General features: G+C 43.5%; 1 protein-coding gene across 1 annotated transcript in view; it reads left to right on the top strand.

Moving 5' to 3' along the window:
- The first annotated feature begins 226 nt into the window (after positions 1-226).
- The window catches only part of LOC103531805 (transportin-1), a 99,063-nt gene continuing 75,545 nt past the window's right edge, over positions 227-23,744 (top strand). Inside the window, exons 1-3 of the mRNA XM_030468391.1 lie at positions 227-274; positions 461-574; positions 4,249-4,324. Of these exons, the coding sequence (XP_030324251.1) occupies positions 470-574; positions 4,249-4,324 (181 nt within the window). The 5' untranslated portion in view covers positions 227-274; positions 461-469. The remainder of the gene's footprint in view (positions 275-460; positions 575-4,248; positions 4,325-23,744) is intronic.

Raw genomic sequence — 23,744 nt, 5'->3', positions numbered from 1 at the left:
TTTAATAGCATACTCTATGGTGGTGGTTGCATTAGTTGTGTGATTTCATGAAATTTCGCTCGTATTTTGTCGCCGCCAGCGTCTTTACAGTTTGAGACGCGTTGGGGGAAGGCTGAAAGCGGTGCTGGCGGGCCGAAGGCGGCTCGGGCGGGCGGAGGCGTGCCCAGCGCTAGGACCTAGGAGGACGCGACGCTGCTCTTAGGGCCAGATTGCTAATTTGCCGTGACTCAGTTCGTTTAGTGCCGTGTACAGCGGGCTGCGGCAGCAGGAGCGGGTTAGTGCTGCCCGTCTCTTGGGACGGTTTCGGGGGTGTGCGCGGGTGAGAGCGGGCCGGGCGCCGCGTATCTATCTATCTAGCTTGCTTGCTTGCTTGCTCGCTCGCTCCCTCCCTCCCTCTCTCTCCTCTCCCCTCCCTCCCGAGGCCTGCTGTGCCGCTAACCGAGGCCGCTTTGTTTTTCAGCAAGCCAAGATGGAGTATGAGTGGAAGCCCGACGAACAGGGGCTTCAACAGATTCTGCAGTTGCTCAAGGAGTCCCAGTCCCCAGACACCACCACGCAGAGAGCCGTGCAACACGTATCCTTGGTCGAGGCCTACGCCGTGAGGGCGGGTGGGGCGGGCAGGAAGAACGGGGTCACAGCGTCCCGGGCGAATGCTGAGGAAGCTGGGGTCGTTGGGTTGGGGCAGCGCGGGTACAGGTTGACACTGTGGCAGACAGTGGCGGCCGGGCCTGCCCGGGGATCCGCCACAGCGACCGCTGTGGGCCGAGTCTCTGCCAGAACTAGGGGCCGCGGCGCGGCGTTTGAACCGCAGAGGCGGCCTGTGGGCTGCAGAGCCATCTTTCCCCGCTGGTAGCCTGGACACCTGTTGCGAGCTCGGAGCCAAGGTTCGGGTTTTTTTCTTTTTAAAGCCGTGGTTCTGGTGTGGCTGCTTCGGTATCTGCTGCTTTCCTCGGTTTCCCCACGTCGGGCCGTTTTGCCAGCGCCCAGTCCTTAGCCGTGGCGAGAGTGCAGACCTCTATGGCGGATCCTGCTGAGATGGCTGGGGGTGGGGGACGCTGCTGTCCCCCGGGATGAGTTGGTGGTGGGGCGCGGGGTACTCGTCGCCCCTGTGCCAAAGCAGGGGCTTCCTAATCTGGCGCTGGCATTTAAGGCGAAAGACGTAGGTCGTGGGAGGAGTGCTTCTAGTGGAGCTGCTGCCTGCTTGCTCTCATTGGCCTGCTGTCTCTCACACTGTGTTTTGTTATGTTGTGAGATTTCTGCTTCCCTAGAGTCCTGAGCGTACTGCTCGTTACGCTCTTTACATTTTACAAGAAGGGGAAAATCTACTGTATGAGGCTTTTTGTCCAGTTTTGCAGTGCAGTTTGTTATTGTTGTAGATTGTTGGCTTGAGGTTTGGGTGGTGTTTTAGTCGTGCCCCCCAAATCTGTCTTGATCGTAGAAGTGATGAAATAGCAATGTTTTAAGGAATAAGATTGAGAGAGGAAATTTTTGAGGATACAAGTGTAGCATCTTGATCCCTTTTTAAGGCATTTGCTCGCAAGTCTTCACATAAAGCTACATTTACATAGATAAGAATATATATATACACAAAGTTATTATTTGGGGAGTTTAGCTTGAAGCCAAATTTGCTTGACTTCTACCCTTTCCTAATGGGTATGGTCAAATTTCAGAAGACTTCTTATTGGAAAGATGAAGGTAGTTTTCATCTTCTTGCAACTATATTTTAGATTCTTGAGATGGTATTGCTTCCTTTGAAAAATACTATACAGAGCTGGCTAAGTGTTATGATAATCCCCAAACAAACAGGTGCTCTTTAGTATTTCAAATAGTAGCATTTCAAAAGTGTTTATAGCAACAGTGTGTTGGGTGGGGTTTGGGTTTTTTTTGATTGTTTGTTTTTTAAATAGTAGTGTATGTGCAGGATGGGCAATATAAGCAGTGCTGTCTGTCTTGAAGATGAGTAGAAATTTAAAGTGCTGTTAGCTGCTATTTGAAATCCTTCTTAAATGGCGGTGGTAACTCCTTGCTGTGCTAAAATACCTGTGCTTTTAATCGAGGAGGTCCTCATGGTGACCTGTAAAGGTTAGATAAGTGATGTGTTTTAACCTGTATTATCAGTTTGGGAAAATGTTCTAATGCAACTTGACAGGCCATGTCCTATAGTTTTAAAAAGGTATCCTTTGAGATTGGTTCCACAAAAATTTGTGATGGCTGTTGTATTGTGGAACGTTACTTAGCAGTATTTCCAAGTAGGATGGTGATTAATAGTTTCAAATTTCAAGTACTTTCAATCCATAATCGTTTTAAAATAAGGTTATCAGTGTGTTGACTCTCTTATATTCTTTGACGGACTTTTGATGTGTTTAGAACTCAAATGTAATGAAGGGAGCAGCATAGGCTAGCCAAAGTACTTTGTTAACAAATTTATGAATTGGTAAAGCTTTCAAACATTTTTCAAATGAGGACATAGATGTTTCTTGGAGTAAAAAAGAAAAAGTGGGTGAAGAAACTATTTAAAAAAAATGATCTGTAAGTTATTCTTTAATTCCTAGACCAACTGGGTGTTTTTTAATTAATTTTCTATTTAATGCTGTTCTTTCTTTCTGGTTGCATGTGCTTATTCGAGCCACTGGAATTCACAGTTGTTAGTAATGTTTGACTGACTGTTTTGGTGATTATGTTTCTGAAACTTGAAGAAGAAAAAAATTTAGAAATGTGATATCCTACTTCTTGGCTGTTCCTGAAAGAGCTCTTTGGCATGTCACCTTTGACAACAGTCTTTGGATGCGTGTTTCTTCATTTCTAGGGGCCATGTAGAATGTTCTGTTTTATTTTCACGTGATGTGACCATCCTTCTGTTTACATTTCATCTCCTGTATGTTTTGCAGCAAAGGAGCTTGTGGCTGTGATAAGTATACTTTACTCTCTTACTAAGTGCCAAGAGGGCAGATTTCTTAAGCAAGGTTGTTACTAGATGAAAGCAGACTAAATATCTAAAAATGAAGATGCCTATGTTTGTGATTGCGATACTGGCTGTTGGTCGTTGGAAGGGCCATCAGTGTTCTAAGATAAATACATTTGGCTAAGGTTTTTGAATGTTATTTATATTATGATATAAATATGATATTTATATATATTATATTATGAATATTATAATTTATTTAATATTAATTTTGAATATTTAAGGTTTTGAATATTTACAAATATAGCTATTCAGCAAGTAAAGTAAATGGCTAGGAAGCAAATAATCTTCTAAAAATAATTTTTTGTTAAACGGCTTGATTACTTCCCATACTGATATCTAGTAGGTTTAGTAACAATGACACTGTATGCTCATGACTTTAAATATTTTTGGGCAAAATGCTAATTAGTACCAGGTCTTGAGAATAGGATACAAGGATCACTGTTCTAGCCAAGCAGTGGCAGAATACTTAGAAATTTGAGGCAGAAGTAATGACAAATTTTAGAAAAACAACTAGGTACCTTCTAGCTGTTCAGTAATATAATTCTTCCTGCAGTTTCCCCAAGGACATAGTGAAGAGGCTGATATTGCTGGTAAGATAATTATTCAGAGAGGTTTCACTCTAGAAAATTAGTGCGTACAGAAGGATTTGATAAATTTGATTTAGAGACCATGGATAAGCATGACTGTCTTGGTACAGATATCTAGGTGTTTATAATTGAACAGACTGTCACTGTTGAAAGCTCAGGCTGTGGCTAGTTAGCATCGTAAAAAAGTATATGACTAATATTAAAAGTGAGTAGCTTATCAAAATCACAATAGCTGTTGTATTATAATGCTGAAGTGCTTTTATTTATGGTGGAGAAAAAAATTACGTTGCAGGATTGTGTCTCGGTGGATTTCTTAGGTTTGGATGGCTTTTAAGTGTAAATATTGAAATCTAAAACTGTACAGAGGAAGGTGGGGGGTTGGGTTTTTTTGGGGTGAGTTTTTTGTGGGGTTTTCTGTTTGTTTTGGGTTTGGCTTTAAAATATTAAGGATCTATTAATTTCTGTGTCCCTGGATTCTCTTTTCAAATTTCAACATAACTAAAAACTACTGCTTCTGTATGAAAATTACAGAAACTGTTTTCAGATTGTTCTTACTCTGTATGTTGTGAGCTTGTAGAAACAGCTGTTTGAAATTGCACAGTAATACAAAACTTGGTAATCATAGTATCCAGAAAACTATAAATGTGTAAAAATGTGTGTAAAGATTCAAATTTCCTTAATAGTTTGTCACTTCAGAAATTAGAACAACTCAATCAGTATCCAGACTTCAACAACTACCTGATTTTTGTTCTTACAAAGTTGAAGTCTGAAGGTAAGTTCTTGAGATAGTCAATATTTTATTCTTTTATTTCCTTTGAAAGAAATAGGAAGCAAGCTGATTTCTAGTCAGTTTGCTGATAGGGTGATCTCCATATTCATGTAGAACTCTATCCTCTCAGGAGTCTTTCTGGAAAAATTTTTTTAACATGTTGGTGCTTGAAGTTTCAGTCTTGGAATAGATACCATTCTAAATGTTCTATGAAGTCTTCTGAGAAATATGGGAACATAGTACTTCTATCAGGCTATAGTGAAACTGGAATACCTTTGCACTTGGTGGTGATCAATCATGGCTATACACATAAAATGTGTTGCTAAATCCCATTGAGATTGTGATCTCCCTAGTAATTGCAGAATCATAGAATGGTTTGGGTTGGGAGGGACCATAAAGATAATTGCATTCCAACCCCCCTGCCATGGGCAGGAACACCTTCCACTAGACCAGGTTGCTCAAAGCCATATCCAACCTGGCCTTGAACAGTTCCAGGGAGGGAGCATCCACAACTTCTCTGGGCAACCTGTTCTAGTGTCTCGCCACCTTCACTGTAAAGAATTTCTTTGTAATGTCTAGTCTAAATTTACTCTCTTCTAGTTTAAAACCATTAACCCTCATCCTATGAATACATGCCCATGTAAAAAGTCCCTTCCCAGCTTTCTCATAGCTACTGCTAGTGCAGTCCTCTCAGCTAGGCCACAAACTCTGCCATTGCAGCGAGCCAGAAAGTGAAAGTCATCTCAGGATTTAAATGGCCGTATCTCCTGTTTGTTTTGATTTTTTTTTTTTATTTTTTTTTTTCTGAGGCCTGTAGGGAGTCCCTGCTGTCCAGATCTAGCTAGGTGGGATTTCTTTTATTTTTATTCCCCACTCACCCCCTGAGAAATATTTGATAAGAATGAAATCCTGCATTTGTCAGGGCTGCTCAATCCCTTCATCCCCCAGCCTGTATTTGTGCTTGGGATTGCCCCAACCCATGTGCAGGACTTTGCACTTGGCCTTGTAAGCTTCATGAAGTTTGCATGGGCCCACCTCTCAAGCCTGTCAAGCTCCCTCTGGATGGCATCCCTTCCATTCAGCCTGTTGACTGGCAAACTTTGAGCGCGCACTCAATTCTGTTGTCCGTGTTGCCGACAGAAATATTAAACAGCACCAGTCCTGATACCGACACGTAACATCACTCGTCGCAGACCTCCACTGGGACATCGAGCCGTTCACTGCAACTCTTTGAATTCCATCATCCAGCCAGTTCCTTATCCACCAAGTAGTCCATCCATGAAGTCCATGTCTCTCCAATTTAGAAACAAAGATGTTGTGTGAAGCAATGTTGAGTGCTTCGCACAAGTCTGGGTAGATGACATCAGTTGCTCTCCCCTTACCCACCAATGCTGTAGCCCCATCGTAGAAGGCCGCCAAGTTTGTCATACATGATTTGCCTTTAGTGAAACCCTATTGGCTGTCACAAATCGCCTCCTTATTTTACATGTGTCTTAGCGTAGTTTCCAGGAGGATCTGCTCCAAGATCTTGCTGGGCACAGAGGCAATACTGACTGGCCTGTCATTCCCTGTGTCTTCTGTTTTTCCATTTTTTAAAAATGGGGATTTTTTTTCCTCTTTTTCATTCAGTGGGAACTTCTCCAGACTGCCACGATTTCTCAAATATGACGGATAGGGGTTTAGCAACTTCATCTGCCAGTTCCCTCAGGACCTGTGAATGCATCTTATTGTGTCTCATATACTTGTTCACCTTCAGGTTCTTTAGATGGTCTCGAAACTGAGGCAAAAAAAAGTCATTAAGTACCTCAATCTTCTCCATATCCACCTTGTGAGGCATGACAAGAAGGCCACCAAATTTGTCAGGCATGATTTGCCCACAGTGAATCCATGTTGACTGTCACCAATCACCTCCTTATTATCCATGTGCCTTAGCATAGTTTCTAGGAGGATCAGCTGCATGATCGTGCCAGGTACAGAGGTGAGACTGACTGGCCTGTAGTTCCCTAGGTGTTCCTTTTCTCTCTTTTTGAAAATGGGGGTTATGTTTCTCCTTTTCCACTCAGTGGGAACGTACCCTTATCATGGGTGGTTCTTCCTTCTTCCAGTCTCTACCTTTGCTTTCTGCAACTTGGGTGGTGTAGCTTGAGCACTTGATGGTGAAGACTGAGGCAAAAAGAATCATTGAGTACCTCAATCTTCTCCATATCCTGGGTAACTAGGTCTCCCATTTCCTTTCAGAGAGGGCCCGCATTTTTGTGTAATTTTCCTTTTATCACTGACATACCTATGGAAGCTCTTCTTGTTGCCTTTAATGTCCCTGCCCAGATTTTATTCTATCGAGGCTAGCTTTCCTAAACTAATCCCTGGTTGCTTGGACAGTATCTCTGCATTCCTCCCACTACCTATCTTTGCTTCCAAACTCCGCAGGCTTCCTTTTTGTCTGAGTTCGTCCAGGAGAACCTTGTTCATCTGTGCAGGCCTTCTGGTGGTTTTGCCTGACTTCCTCTTGGTTGGGATGCAGTGCTCCTGAGCTTGGAGGAGGTGATCCTTGATTATTCATCAGCTTTCTTGGACCCCTCTTCCCTCCAGGGCTTTATCCCATGGTATTCTACTGAGCAGACCTCTGAAGAGGCCAAAGCCTGCCCTCTTGAAATCCAGGGTAGTGAGCTTGCTGTGTGACCTCCTCAGTGACCTAAGGATCTTGAACTCCACCATCTCATGGTCACTGCAGCCAAGGCTTCCCTTGAGCTTCACATTGCCCACCAACCCCTCCATGTTAGTGAGAACAAGGTCCAGCATAGCGCCTCTCCTCGTTGGCCCATCTATCCCTTGGAGGGGAAAGTTATCATCAATGTATTTCAGTAACCTCCTGGATTGCTTATGTTATGCTGTGTTGTCCCTCCAGCAGATATTGGGATGGTTGAAGTACCCCATGAGGGCCAGGGCTAGTCAACATGAGGCTACTCCTATATGCTTACAAAGTGCCTCATTTGCTTGGTCTTCCTGGTCAGGTGGCCTTTAGCATACCCCTACTATAATGTCCCCTGTCCTCCCTTTACTCCTGACCCATAAGCTCTTGGTTGGCTCTTCATCCATCCCTAGACAGAGGTCAGTGAACCCCAGCTGTTCATTGATACAGAGGGCAACACCCCCTCTTCATCTCCCCTGCCTGTCCTTCTTAAAGAGCCTGTAATCTTCCATTCCAACACTGCCTGTCAGAGGAGTCACCCAACCACATCTGGGTGATGCCAATAAGATCATAGCCCTTCAGGCATGTGCATGTCTACAATGTGGTTTTTCCCCGTACTGTGTGTGTTTGCATAGAGGCATTTAAGTTTGGCCCCCTATGAAGCTGACTTACTGGCTGGAGTTACTGGCTGTAGCTACTTTGAGGTATTTCACTGGTCCTTCCCTGTTGGCTCCTATTACCTCAAGAGGCTTATCTTCATAAGACTTCAAGTGTGCTGCATTGTGTCCAGCATATGTCTGAGCAACAAGCTGAGAGCCCTTGCTAGCACCCTGCCCCTTGAACCTTGTCAAGTTATCCCACAGCTTGTCACAAAGAAACCTGATATTATCCTCCTCCCCCTTCAAGTCTAATTTAAAGCACTGTAATGAGCTCCACAAGCTCTGGAGCAAAGACCCACTTCCTCCTTTGAGAAAGGTGAATCCCATTTGATGCTAGCGAGCCTGGTGCTGTGTAGGCCATCCCATTATCAAAAAACCCCAAGCTTGTAGTGGTCACACCAGCCATGGAGCCATGTATTAGTAGACAGTGTATGTAGTACACACTGTGTAGCCTCTTCCAGTTGGTAAATTCAGGTAGCTCTTTATCAGTGATCAATATGTGAAAGACTTTCTAGGGTACTACAGTTATTGATTTGTGAGGTCTAAATTTGCCAGTGAAAAAGACTTATTTAATTATCTGTTTTGGCACATCTGCTCTCTTTAGTGCTTTGCCTAGTGCTGACTCCTGTGCAACTAATTATGCTATCTTGGCATAACTGATTTGGAAAGCTAGTCAGGTCAATTTTGTTGGTGTGGGGACTGAAATGGAGATGAAAGAGGAATGAGCAACCTCTGAGTTTTTGAATGCTTGCTTTTTTTCACTTGTAATTAGATTTTACTTGCATGAGGCCCTTTAACATTCAAAGCATTAGCAAGAAAATGTCTATTGTGTTTGAACTAGTGCTTTGGTTGTGCTGTCAGCTTATTTGAGGAAAGAGAGAGAAGGAGGAAATTAGATTTTCATATTTGAAGGCTGAAGTATATCCAAAAGTTTGTGTATTATATGTAGGAAATCTGATAATCTTTAAGGCCTTGGGGGAATGCCTCAAGTTTGAGAGAGAGAGAGACCACTTTGAAGAGCTGAAGTGGTGAAGATATTAATTTTTTGAGCAAGATACTAGTGTAGATATAAAGTATTCAATACTTGTTAATGAGTATGCTATCATACTGGCAGCTAATGTAGGGGCACTACTCTGCCATAGTTGTTTGGGGTTTTTATTTTGGTGCACTTTTTATTTATTTTGTGTGTGCATGTCCTTGGACCTGAGCTCAATTCTATAGGCCTCTCTTCTGCTAATGAGTTTTCTGGAGAGTGTGTGTGTTGGTGCTGCTGCTGCTGCTTCTCAGATCACTTCCTTTATTTTCTGTGGGTTGACCCTGGCTGGTCACCAGATGCCCACCAAGCCATTCTCTCACTCCCCTCCTCAACTAGACAGGGGAGAGGAAATATGATGGAAGGCTCCTGGGTCAAGATAAGGACAGGGAGATCACACTGCAATTACTGTCATGGGGAAAACAGACTCTACTTGGGTGTGGGAAAACAATCTGCGGAGGCTTAAGGATTCCATGTACGCATCAATATGATTGCAGGAAAATCGTTTATTAAGAACTCACATCCACTATATATAGAGAAGTCTTATTTATATTATGTTATCAGGCAGGTGGCTTTGTATTCCAATCAACATACCATTCTCACGGAACCATCTTCTCACATAATTATTTTCCTCTCCTGTTGCCAATTAGTTATCTCTTTCCCATTAGCTTATTCTCAGGCCTCTAACTAGGCCTCAATAAGTATTAACCCAATGTAGCCTAAGTTGAAGTAAGTCAGGATTGCTCACAACCTGTATATTTCTGAACTGTTTCCCCAACACTTGGGGAAATCCATTTTAATTTATTGCCAATTAAAACCAGAGCGGGATAATGAAAAATAAAACCCAAATCTTAAAACACCTTCTCCTCAACCCCTTCCTTCTTCCCCAGCTCAACTTCACTTCTCCTTCCCCGAAGTGAGACAGGGAATGGGGGTTGCAGTCAGTTCATCACATGTTGTCTGCCACTCCTTTCTCCTCACACAATTTCTGCTCCAACATGGGGTCCCACCCATGGGACATAGTTCTTCACAAATTATTCCAATGTGGGTCCTTGTCCTGGTTTGAGAGGACCAGGATAGAAAAAGCCTTCCCGGGACACCAACAGCAACCGCCAGCAACTGGGGAATAACAGAGCATCTGTCACTGCCTAGTTACTGTCTAAAACCATTGACAGTTCTTCCCACAGGCTGCAGTTCTTCAAGAACTGTTTCAGCATGGGTCCTTGTAGAAAATCCGCAGAGGCTTAAGGACAACACGTAGTCACCAATATGGTTAAAGTGAAGTCGTCTATTAACAATTCACTCTCGCTTTATATAGAGCCCTTGTTTATATAAGGATATCTTGCAGGTGTCTATATCTTGGCCACAAATCCTGTTCTCACAGAACTTCTGCTGGCTACATCATTATCCTGTTATTCTTCTTTGCTGCTGCCAGCTCCCTTATCTTTTTCTCATAGCTCATCTTTCAGTAACCTTGCAACTGGACCTCAAGGCCCTTAGCTTACTCTAGCTAAAGCTAAATAGTCAGGATTGCTCACGTCTGTTTTCTTCCAGACAGTTTCCCAACAGGTCCTTTCCACAGGGTGCAGTCCTTCAGGAACAGACAGCTCCAGCATGGGTCCCTTGTGGGGTTGCAATTCCTGCTGGGAGCCTGCTTCACATAGGCTCTGCGTGGTGTCACAACTTCCTTCAGGGCACATCCAACTTCTCCAACATGAGGTCCCCCACAGTCTGCAGAGTAAATACCTGCTCTACTGTGGACCTCAATGGGCTGCAGAGGGACAATCTGCATCAGTGTGGCCATCAGCGTGGTCTTCACCATGGGCTGCACAGGAATCTGCTCCAGCACCTGGAGCACCTCCTCCCCCTCCTTCCCTGACCTTGGTGTCTGCAGACTTGTTTCACATATTCTCACTCCTCTCTCACAGCTGCTGTTGCACAGCAGATTTCACACACACACACACACCCTTCTTAGATGTTACCACACAGGTGCTACCACCATTGCTGATGAACTCTGCTTTGGCCAGTGGTGGGTCTGTTTTAGAGCTGTCTGGAACTGGCTCTGCTCATGGGGGCAGTTTCTGGCATCTCACAGAAGTCACTCCTGCAGCCCACCTATTACCAAAAGCGTGCCACAAAAAAACACTACAGTAAGATAATTCTGTTAATTCCCTGGGACTTCCTATTTTTTTTTTAACCTGGAACTACACCTTACTTTATCTCGCACAGCATCCTGAAATTTGTGAATGAGAGATGGATCTGGTGTACACTAAATTATCAAAATGTGATTGCCACCGTCATTCACCAAGAATATTCGCCAATCTTCAGAATTTCAACTTGTCAGTTGGGCAGTATTGGGTGTGATGACTCTGTAATAATCTTGCCATAATGTTTTGTTGATTCAAGGTTATATCAGCATATACTGAGATGATGATGATGATAATGTCTACTTGCATTAGAAGATTTTTGCCTCCTGGTAACATTTCTCTGTTGAACTTTCAGGATAAGCTAAAATGAGACTTGGTAATCTCTGCCGACTATTCCTACTATGTTTATGCCTTTATTCTTTCCTTGAATGAGATCTTCACACCTCTGAGAGACCAAAAAAGGAAGCTTTCTCTGTATGGTATCAAAGTTAATGTGGCATTCTACTTAGCTTCATATGGCCTTAATGTCGGTGAATGTTTTATATGAAAATTGCAAGAACAAAAATGGTGTCAAAGCTTTTCACTTAGGTGAGATATGACATACCTAATGCCTCTCTATGTGGTGAAAAAAGAACAGAGCTACTGATGAGTGGATCTGTTCTAGTTAAGGTTCAGACCATTGATCCTTATTGCCAAAACATATGTCCTTTCTCAGATCTACCTCTTATCCTTCTTAGACAAGAGAGGGAGTGTTTAGTTTGCATACTTTCTGTAAAGTTTTGAGTTTGGCTTCTTTTCCCCTGCCCTTTAGGAATGTTGCTGGACTCTTGGCAGGACCTAGGCTAAGGGAAATGTATATTGAGACAAATGCATGGTGTTCATCCCCCAATTTTTTGTTTCAATCAAAGTTGCCACAGATGGTAATTTATTTTCTGGTAATAATGACACTAACAGTTCATCTAGCTCTGCAAGCAGAATTTGAAATGGCTTTTTACAAAAAATTATTATTGGGATCCAAAGCGATCTTGTGGGTTTCATGTGAATGTTTTCTGATGAGTGTTGGAATTTAAATTTTATCTGGACAGCAGTTTCCATGAGTTCATTCATTATGTACTCTCCTGGTGTATAATACAAATGGATGACTATGATCCTGCAAAAACAGGGTTAAAAAGCAGCTTACCCCCAGTCTTAAAGGAGGAAGTTGCTGGTAATAATTAATATTGACTAAGGACCATAGTTGCCATGGGATATAGGCAATGGCACAGAATTCCATGACTTCCAAAATTGATATAGATGTAAGCACAGCTGCTAAATTGAGCTAAGCATGCCTTTTGGCAGGAAGGTGAAAATAACGTTAATTGTGGGTTTGTGAATGTAGACTTTTATTGGATTATGACATACATTTTTCTAGTATATTTACTTAAATTCCAGTTTAGGAGTGCTTCTATGCAGATATTCAAGAGAACAGATATATATGCTATGTGCTTAGGTTCATGGTGTACATCAGAGCAAGCCCAGGGACCGAGTTACATTATAATCAGATGATAGGTACACACAGAACTGTCCAGCAAATTGGCAGAGCTGGAGTAGATTTTAATTCTGTCTAGATTCTTATTCCTGCTTTGGACACACCAAGATGCTATAGATACAAAGGAGCGTGGCAGAAGGCCAAGTATAATCCTCCTTCATCAAAGCTGATATTCAGAATCTGTACAGTTTAAAGATCAGGTCTGAAATCAATACTGAGAATTTATTTTTGAAATGCTTCGTTGATAGAGATTTCCTTTTGTAGACTTCCAGCAAGTATAAAGTGTAACCTCAGCTTCTCCTGGATGTATGTCATCACCCTAATCCTGGTCTTCCTACTTCATCATGTGCTGGTCCCCTTTCTATATCATGAACCAGAAGTGCAGGGCTGCCTGGGGACAGCAGAGTTGTTTGTTATTGCTGGATGCAGGTGGTGGCTGCAGTAATTCCTAAGTGTGTTTACAGACACTTTACAGGACCCAGTAGGCAGCTGAGTGTCCAGGCCCTAAGAGCTGTGGTGAATGGAGTTAAATCCAGCTGGTGGCCAGTCAGGACTGATGTTCCCCAGGGCTCAGTATTTGGGCCAGTATTGTTTAATATCCTTATCAATGATCTGGACAAGGGGATCAAATACACCCTCATTGAGTTTGTAGTCAACACCAAGGTGGGCAGGAGTGTTGATCTCCTTGAGGGTAGGAAGGCTGTATGGAGGGATCTGGACAGGCTGGATCAGTGGGCTGAGGCCAATTGTATGAGGTTCAACCAGACCAAGGGCCAGGTCCTGCACTTTGGTCACAACAACCCCATGAAATGTTACAGGCTTGGGGAGGAGTGGCTGGAAAGCTGCCAGGCAGAGAAGGACCTGGGGGTGTTGGTCAACATACCGCTGAATATGAGCCAGTAGTGTCAGGCACACAGCATCCTGGCTTGCATCAGAAATAGTATGGCCAGCGGGACTAGGGAACTGATTGTCCCCTGGTACTCAGCACTGGTGAGGCTGCACCTTGAATACTGTGGTCAGTTTTGGGCCCCTCACCACAAGAAACATATTGAGGTGCTGGAGTGTGTTCAAAGAAGGACAACAAAACTGGTGAAGGATGTAGAGAGCAAGTCTTAGGAGAAGCTTCTGCATTATCAGGGCAGTTCACTTACTCCACATAGCATTGGTGTTGTGGCGTGTACATGCAACCTTCCCTTTAAACATCCAGCCCAGGACTGGCAGTTGGGGTGCCAGGAGGAGCTGTGCTGCAGTATCAGTTACAGAATCAAAGAATGCTAGGGGTTGGAAGGGACCTCTGGAGATGATGTAGTCCAATCCACTCGTCAGAGCGGGTTCACCTAGAGCAGGTTGCACAGGATGTCTGTTATTCAGGCAGCTTTTGAATGTCTCCAGAGAAAGAGAGTCTCTGACACACTTCTCTGGGCAGTCTGTTCCATTGCTCTGCCACCCACAAAGAAGTTCCTCTTCATGTTTAGATGGAACTTCCTATAGTCAAGTTTGTGCCCATTACCTCTCATCCTGTCACTGAGCACCACTGAAAAAAGACTGGTCCCATCCTCCTGACACCCACCCTTTAAGTGTTTATCCTGCATTAGTGCAGTGGTGTTCTGGAAGTGGGGGCGGGCCACAGAGGGTAGTTCCTGTGAGAAGCTGCTGGAAGCTCCCCCATTTTCCAATCCCTGCCCTGCCACTTTGCAAGGCTGAGCAGATATAGGAAGCTGGATAAACCTCTGCGAGTACCATATTTAGAAAGGGAAAATGAAACTGCAAAAATATATATTTAAAAATACCTGCAGAGTAGAGTGTATTTTTAAAACCAGTTGAAGATGGAGCAGTGTCTCTGCAACACTCAATCTTATTCATATGATGACTTAGTCATTCAGAGTACCTTACTTCGACATAAAATGTTACTATGCAGGAAGACCCTGTCCCCATCCTCCTCCAAATTTTTTTTCAATAGAAGTCACCACAGATGGTAATTTTATTTTCTGGTAATAATGACACTTTCAGTTCATCTAGCTCTACAATCAGAATTTAAAATGGCTTGTTACAAACAATTATTACTGGGATCCAAAGTGATCTTGTGGGTTTCATGTGAATGTTTCCTGATGTGTTGGAATTTAAATTTTATCTGGACAGCAGTTTCCATGAGTTCATTCTATTATGAACTCTCTTGGTGTGCTGGTGTTGAAAGATCTTTGAAGCTGAGCAAGAAAAAGGCTATTGTGTGAGGTCAGGTGTTGATTAACTAGCTTCCAGTTTCAGGAAGGCATTTTTGATAAGAAGAATTAATCCTGGAAAGTGGTTCAGCATCTTTAACTGTTTACCTAAAACAAATACACCCCCCCCTACTACTACCATCATCACACATGATGCCATTATTAAATAGCCTAAAATAACTGTCAAGGAGTGAGACTGATCAAATTACAATTCAGAAGTCATGTTAGATTAATGTGCTCTTACTGTTTAAAATGCTGCATAACATATATAGTGTCCTACTTAAACAGTGAAACTTTTTTTTTCTCCTTACATTTGGATATGTTAAGAGTTGCAAAAAGAAATTAAGCCTGAATGAGTTTTAGTTATTAATGCATAAAGTAATTGAGGTGCACAAATATTTTAAGGGAAGCCAAATTATGAGATGATAATGAATTTTGTCAGATCAGGCAACTAAGAATTCCCCTTTCCCCCCCCCCCTTATGATGGCTAATTATGCCCTTCCATGCTTCTTATAGAGATACCGTAATGCAGATTTAAGGAAAATGCTTCTCCTAAGTAGTTCTATGGCATTACATATAACATGTGAGAAGAGTCTTGAAAAAAAAACTTTAAATTAACCAGTGGATTGTGTTATGTAGTTTTTATCCTTCAGGAACACTTACTTGAAACTCTTTAGTCTGAGCATCCAGAATGAGTGGAGTATGGGGTCTCCATTATCACTTTCCCTATCCCTGAAGGCCATGAAATCAGAATGGTTTGGGTTGGAAGGGACCTTAAAAGGCCTGCATGGGCAGAGACACTTTCCCCTAGACCATTGATGGCCACGATAGTCCAGGCTCCTGCACTGGACATATAGGACTGTTGAAGGGTGAGCGAGTCTAGCTGATAACTCCTTGGCTCTCTAGTTGGTGAATCAGGTTATGTATGGGGAGCAGGGAGTCTCTGTTGGTACTGTATTGCTGACAATCTGCTGTAATAGAAGTAGTTGGTAGGTACTTGCTGTTACTCTACCCTCATCAGGCCCACCACAGAAGGGTCATCTGAAAGGCCAGGCAAGGTAGACAGCTGGTTAATGCCCTCAGTCTCCACAGCTGCTACACCAAAGGCCCACTTATACCCTTTTGGGTTCTTCAAGTACCCTTACTGGAGAAGGTCTATACGAAGGACGCATGAAAGCATCTGGGCCAGTCACTATTGGGTATGTCTCCCAGTCATTCCCCATTAGGTTCATTTCAGCATCCAGTACTATCAGTTCTTGAGGCCCTCCTGTGACTCCAGAGACAGTAATGGAGTCTGCCCCTCTATGATTTGATATTAAGGTGCACCAATGTACACCAGGGCTCTGTGGAAGCTTTGTGGTTCTACTGTGGCAGGCCCTGGAATCCACGCTGTCCAGTTGTCACGGTTTAACACTGGCCCAGCAATTAAACCGAATAAAAGATGCTCTCTATTAATCCCCCTCCCCTCCCTGATAAAGAAAGGAGAGAGAATAAGGGAGAGAGACTTATGGGTTGGAAACTAAACTACACAGCTTTAATGAAACAATCATGATAAAAAAGGAAAAAAAATTAATAAATATATACAAATATACAGGAACATTGATCCCACGTTCCTCCTCCCTTTCCCCCAATAACTCTCACGTCACCACCAAGGCTGCAGAGCAGCTCTGGGAAAGTCCAGGCTGGACTCCTGGAGTCGGCAGCAGTCGGGAGCTGGAGGCAGGAACACACAGATTTAGGCTGGCACAGATCAGGACCACAGGCAGATGAGCAGACGGAATTCTCCCAGGATGCTGAAGCAAACAGGGACAGGTGAAGAAGGAGAAGCAGGAAGGGGTTTGACCCTCGTGATCCCTCAAATTTATACCGAGTATGATGTGTATGGGATGGAATACTCTGGTCAATTTTGGTCATTTATCTTGTCTGTTCCTCCCTAAGGGAGGGTTTGCAGGTGTGACCTTTTTACTCCTTTTCTCCTTCTGGAGGGCAAAATGTTCCTCAGAGCTGAGCAGTGTCCTTGGTTCTGCATACCAGTCTCCAGCAGTAACTATAAACATCAAGTGTTATCAGTCCCAGAAGCAGACACTGTCTGAGAAACTTGCTGTTAATTTCATCAAGTGCATCTACTTACAAGAGGCTTAGCCGAAAGCAAAAGTACAAGACAGAAAATTACCTTTATCCTGGCCCAAACCAGGACATTCCACCCCTTATTCCATACCATTTGCATCATGCTCCAGTCATTGCTCTTATCTCTAAATACACCTATACACAAATTATTACTATTTCTCTACACTGAAACCCACTTACTAATTCAGTCTATGATTGCAGATGTTCATCTATTGTAGCAGACTCTTAAAACAAGGAGCAATTGTCACAGTTCATGTTCCTGGTCCGCAAGTTGCAGGTTGCAGATGTTAACTTTGAGGAAGTTACTGGATGCCAGTCAATGAACCTAGTTCTGGTTTCATCACCACGACATCATCCTGAAAAACAGTCACAGAACACTCTTAGTTTATGTAGTAATTCCAATAGCAGTAGTTTATGTGGAATACAAATTCATGACCCCCCAAAATTCCATGCTCTACTGATTAAGCTAGACAAACAAAAATTGGGTATTCTCACCCAGGGTTAGATCCCCTTGTGGTACACATTTTACTTCTCCACCTTCCATCATCACCCACCAAGTGTGTCCAGGCCCTTGAGCGAAAACAACCCCACGAATGGGTTTGCCTTTGCCTGAGGCAGGAAAAACCCAAACTGTTTTCCCTAGCAGGTTCTTTTCCACAGACACTTTGTTCCCATCTACTCTGTGCAGAAGGTCTGACTGAGCAGGACCAGCTCGACTGATGGAACCCCTGGTGTTAACTAACCAGGTGGCTCTTGCCAAGTGCTTGTCCCAGTTTTTAAAAGTTCCACCATCCATTGCCTTTAAGGCAGTTTTTAACAGTCCATTGTACCTTTCAATTTTCCCTGAGGCTGGTGCATGATAGGGGATATGGTATATCCACTCAATACCATGTTCTTTGGCCCAGTTATTTATAAGACTATTTTTGAAATGAGTTCCATTATCTGACTCAATTCTTTCTGGTGTACCATGTCTCCACAAGACTTGTTTCTCTAGGCCCAGAATGGTGTTCCGGGCTGTGGCATGAGGCACAGGATATGTTTCCAGCCATCCTGTACTTGCTTCCACCGTTGTAAGCACATAGCGCTTACCCTGGCGGGTTTGAGGCAGTGTGATATAGTTGATCTGCCAGGCCTCCCCATACCTATATTTTGACCATCTCCCTTCATTCCATAGAAGTTTCAACCTTTGAGCTTGCTTACTTGCGGCACATATGTCACAATCGTGGATAACCTGCGCAATAGCGTCCAAAGTTAAATCCACCCCTCGGTCATGAGCCCATCGATATGTTCCATCCCTGCCTTGATGACCTGAAGTGTCATGGGCCCGTCTAACTAAAAACAGTTCACCTTTATGGTCCCAGTCCAGATCTATTTGGAACACTTGAGCAGCCTCATCTGCTCGTTGGTTGTTTCGATGTTCCTCAGTAGCTCGATATGAAGGTACATGGGCATCTACATGACGCACTATTACATCAAGTTTTTCTAACCTAGCAGCAGTGTCTTTCCACAGTTCAGCAGCCCAGATAGGTTTATCTCTACGTTGCCAGTTGTTTTGCTTCCACTGCTTTAACCAACCCCATAAGGCATTTACTACCATCCATGAGTCAGTATAGAGATAAAGTCTCGGCCACTTTTCTTGTTCAGCAATGTCCAAAGCCAGCTGGATGGCTTTTACCTCTGCAAATTGACTTGATTCACCATCTCCTTCATCTGTTTTTGCAACTAGTCGTGTAGGATTCCATACAGCAGCTTTCCACCTCCAATGGCTTCCTACCAAATGACAGGACCCATCAGTGAAAAGAGCATATTTTTTCTCATTCTCTGGTAGTTGGACACATGGTGGGGCTTCTTCAGCCTGTTTTGCCACTTTTTCTGGTGGCATTCCAAAGTGTGTGCCTTCTGGCCAATCTGTGATCACTTTGAATATTCCTGGATAATTGAGGTTTCCTGTTCGAGCCCACTGTGTGACTAATGCAATCCATTTACTCCCTGTAGCATTGGAGACTTAGCTGAAAGCAAAAGTTCAAGACAGAAATTACCTTTATCCTGGCCCAAACCAGGACACCAGTAAACTCACTTATCCCTCTCCTCCACCTGACTAGAAGCAGGGCCCCTCTAAGTTTGAGCATAGTGCCCATGATCAGCGGAGGGGTTTGTGTGGCATGCAGGACTTGCATGGTTACCTCTCTTATTTCTTGGGTGACCAGAGCAGCCATTCTCCTGGAAAAGTTCTCTCTAGTGGTGTTACCCTGCAGCTCCTATATTTTTGCACATACAGCAGCAGCAGTGAGTTTGCTGTTCTATCTACGTGGTTTTGCCATAGTTGTGCAGGGTAAACCACAGAGAACCTTGTGTTGAGTTCTGCCTACCTTGAACTGGTCTCCTAGGGGAGGGTGAAACATGGCATTCCTGATGGCTGAAACATGGATCCATTCAGGAAAAAGAATAGGTGTTCTTCTTCTTCTATCACATAGCCTCCCATAGGAGGTTCTGTGCTCCTCAGCTATCTTTTCCATGGCCGAGATGCAAGCCTGTAGGGGATTAGAGATGCTGTCTTCATGTTGGTTAGCAAATTCATTGACAGTCAGCGGTGTTGCATCCTCTCCCCCAAAGATCCTTCCTCCTAAAGTGTGGGAATACATAGGAGGGGCACTTTGTGTGAACTTTTTTAACAAAGGCCTCCTGCATGGCAGTTCATCACAATCTGCAGGTGCTTGTCCATCACCATAGATTACCTCCCAGATTGCCAGCTGTCCTGGTTTGAGCCAGGACAGAACCAATTTTCATTTTAGTAATTTTAAGTCTCTTCTAAGTAGCTGCACTTGCTGAAATTAACAGCATGTTTCTCAGTGTCTGCTTCTAGGACTGATAATGCTTGATGTTACTGCTGGAGAATGGTATTCTGAAAGGCTCTTGCTTATATTTATTCCTATAGAAACCAAGGTCACTGGTTCTGCTAAACTTTTTGCCTTCCAAAAACAAAAGGGAAGAAAAGGGGGTCACACCTGTGACCCTCCTGTGGGGAGGAGTGGACCAGACAGGTGACCCAAATTGACCAAATAAAGTATTCCATCCCATACACATTATACTTGGTATAAATCTTTGTCCATGGCTGGTGTCCTGTGAGGACTCTCTTCTTCTGCCTTCAATCCTGATCTGTGTGTCCCTGCCTCTAGCTCTCGTGTGCTGCTGACTCCAGGAGTCCAGTCTGGGATTTTTCCAGGGCCTGCCCTGCAGCTTTTTTGTTTTTGTGGGGGTTTTTTGTTTTGGTTTTTTCATTAAAGCTATGTAGTTTAGTTTCCAACCCATAAGTCTCTCCCTTCCTTATTCTCTCTCCTTTCCCTTTCTGGGAAGGGAGAGGGGTTAATAGAGAGCATCTGCCATTTGCTTAATCGCTAGCCCAGCATTATACCTTGACACCTGCTCTCTGATAATTGATATCTTTCTCCATGGTGTTTCATTTAATAGGGTGACATTCAATATCCTCCTTTTTAAAGCTGTTAAAAGACATCTCCAGGGACTGAGTGCCAGTCTTTCTCCCAATGATTTTGTCAATGCCTCCATGCCTGTCTCTTGCTAACAATCCCTATTGCCAAGCCTCTCTGCCCTCCAGGTGTATTGTATCAGATCCATTGTCCCTCCAACATAGTAGATATGAAGTCAATGGCTCACTCTCATTAAAAGCATAATTCTCTTAAACTTTGTAGCTCTTTCAGAGACACGGTTTGAACAATTATCTCGGATCTGAGTCACTATCCTGCGTTGTTCCTGCCTCAGGCTGACTGTCCCTTTGAGTGGAGTTTTCCCCTATCTGTCTCCGAGTCACCATTTTGTAGTGGACTTCTGACTTCCTTACACGCTTTATGTGGGTCGTTACCGGAGTGACAAGGGCTGGTTTGAATTGAGGGGGCGTGGCTCTGCTTGTCGCTAAAGCTCCTGAGGAGGCCAAAGAGAAGGGAAATTCGATTCGCAGTCCTGCTGACACAGGACAGCTGCGGCTCGCAGCAGTGGGAGGGGCCGTGGGGTCTCTTAAAACGGCAGCGCTCCTTGTTCCTGGACAAGTTTTTGATGATGAACCACCCCTGGAACATATTAATGCAAAGTGATAATACAGTCAAATAACATCCATTTCTAGGGTCTCCAAATGCTGGTAGAGTGAACTTGCCAGATAAAGGAGCAGAGTAAGTTTTCATAAAAACAAGATTCATGAGAGAGCCCCCAAAGTGCCCAGGTAAATCCTTAACCTAACTCCTCCCAGCATAAACCAGTGTCTGAGAGAAATAGTAAGGTAACATAGATGGGAGATAAGACAGCATCTCAACCAGAAACTTTAAAGAATAGTCCAGAAAGGCATGATATAACATGTAACGCAGAAGTGGCATGATGAAAATGATTTGGTTTTAATTTCCAACCTTCGGATGGTTTCAAATGAAAAGTAAAATTGTAATTCAAGTGCCCCACGTTGGGCACAAATTGATTCTGTCTCTGTTCAGTGGTCAGGGTGAATCAAAACTCGGAGAACAGAATTGCTCTCTGTTACTCCCCTCCACCCTCCAAGGGGAAGATAAGAGGGGAATATGGAAGAGACACTTCAAGGTTGGAAGGTAAAACTAAAACAGGTTTAATAGAACAGGGAAGCAATAGTAACCTGAGGGATGATGATAATGAAAAAGAAAAAACAAGACCACAAACATATACAAAACCTGATTTCAATGGTTGCTGATGTAAGTGTCTGAAAGTCCCTTGTGGCAGAGCTGACTTGGGAGAAGGGGCCAGGGCTCTTCCCAGCAACTGACAGTCAGATCCTGCAGAGGATGTGGTCAACTGAAGACAAAGAGCACAAATCTCTCTTCAAGACATCCGAGCTCAGGAAGGAAGAGGGGGGCAGGAAGAGGTAGACTTCCCTCCCTCCTGGCCCTTAGGTGGTATGGCAGGAAATGGGAGAATATACTGGCCTCTGTCTATTCTGCTCTCTGGATCCATCAGGGTCCCAACTAATGCCCTCTCTCTAGGTCCTCATATTAATACCATAAAATCAGTCTCTGCCCCCAATAAATCATAACAGATATACCTGTTGGTCATCTTGGGTCAGCTGCCCTGACTTATGCTCCCAGCTGACTTGGGACTACTAGTGGTCTGCCCTCCATGGCTGGCCTATGATTCTGTCCCAGTGAAACCAGGGCAACTCCCAAGGTATTTTACCTGATCATTCATCTACACAATAACAGTCTCTCTCTGTAGAAACAGTATCATAGCCACTTCAGTGCACAAGCTTTACCTTGGGTGCATTGCTTGCATTCAGACTTGTTTGTCATTTCCTTTATGCTGGTTTAATATTGCTTCAAAGCTGGTCTTACAGGTTCATAGAATGTTTTGCATTGGGACTTTAAAGGTCATCTAGCACCAACCCCCCTGCATGGGCAGGTATACCTTCCACTAGACCAGGTTCCTCAAAGCTCCACTGAACACTTGCAGGGAGGGAGCATCCACAACTCCTCTGGGCAACCTGTTCCACTGTCTCACCACCCCCACAGTAAAGAATTTCTTCCTAATATCTAATCTAAACCTACCCTCTTTCAGCTTAAAACCATTACCCCTCATCCTATGACTACATGTCCTTGTAAAAAGTCCCTCTCCAGCTTTCCTGTAGCCTCCCTTCAGATATAGTTGTAAGACTGCTTTATCAAAAAACAAGGGTAGAAATGAGCAAATAGGGTAAAAACTAAGAATACAGTAAGAATTATATTGTCATGCATTACTTTTTTTATTAATTCCTAAGTTTGTGGTTTGGTTGTTGCTTTTTTTTAAAAAAATCAGACACACTGAGAGCATCTATTTACCTGGAATTATTCAGTGATCTCTTTAACACCCGTTGCTTGAAAGGGCCATGAAGATCCATGCAGAAGAACTATACAAGCTATCCTCTGAGGTCTGTTGGCTTCAAGCTATAACAGCTTGAATGTGTTATTTAATTTAAAATCTAAGGCTTCTCTTGAAACTCATCGTCACGTGTCCCATCCAAGTGCACTGTCATGGTTTAACCCTGGGACAGCAATTAAACGAATGACAGAGTCTTTCTGTTAACCCCTCTCCCATTCCCTATAGGGAAAGGAGAGATAATAAGGGAGAGAGACTAGCAGGTTGGAAACTAAACTACACAGCTTTAATGGAACAGTAGTGATGAAACTGAAAATTATGAAATACACACAAATATCACATTTCCTCCCTCCCCCATAATGCTCAAGTCACCAGTGAGGCTGCAGGGCAGGCCCTGGGAAAGTCCTGGACTAGATTCCTGGAGTCAGCAGAAGACAGGAGCTGGATGCAGGAACACAAAGAATCAGGCTAGCATGGATTGGGATCAAAGCAGACAAATGGACGGAATCGTCTCAGGACACCGGCCATGGATGAAGAGAGCTTGTGACCCTCATGTTCCCTCAAATTTATACCGAGTATGATGTGTACGGGATGGAATACTTCCTTTGGTCAATTTGGGTCACCTGCCTGGTTTGCTCCTCCCCACAGGAGGGTTGCAGGTGTGACCCCTTTACTCCCTTTTTCTTTCCAGAGCATAAGATGTTTTTCAAGAACCAAGCAGTGGCCTTGGTTCTGCATACCATTCTGTGGCAGTAACTATAAACATGGACCATTGTCAGTCTTAGAAGCAGACACTGACTGAAAAACATGCCTTTAATTTCAGCAAGTGCAGCTACTTAGAAGAGACTTAACTGAAGAGTAAAATCACTAGAAAGAAAATTGCTTCTGTCCTGGCTCAATGCAGGACACACATTTAGAATACAACTGAATATGCTTGAATGGAAAAAGCTGAAGCATTTTTCTGTTGTAATCTCCATTTGTATTAGTTATTCAGTGTGCATCTATTAATTGAAATAGTTTTCACAACTAAGATTATTCTGTTGTCCTTATCAGTCATTATCCAGTGAGTTCTATTGTTCTGGTTAGATGAAAACTGTGCATTTTCTAAAGGAGTTTTTAACACTGGGCTGCAGATGTGAAAAGA

This window comes from Calypte anna, chromosome W (genome assembly GCF_003957555.1).
Source record: "Calypte anna isolate BGI_N300 chromosome W, bCalAnn1_v1.p, whole genome shotgun sequence".
In the NCBI taxonomy this organism is placed as follows: domain Eukaryota; kingdom Metazoa; phylum Chordata; class Aves; order Apodiformes; family Trochilidae; genus Calypte; species Calypte anna.
Note: the sequence above shows the minus strand (reverse complement) of the source record. Positions and strands in the feature narration are given on the sequence as shown.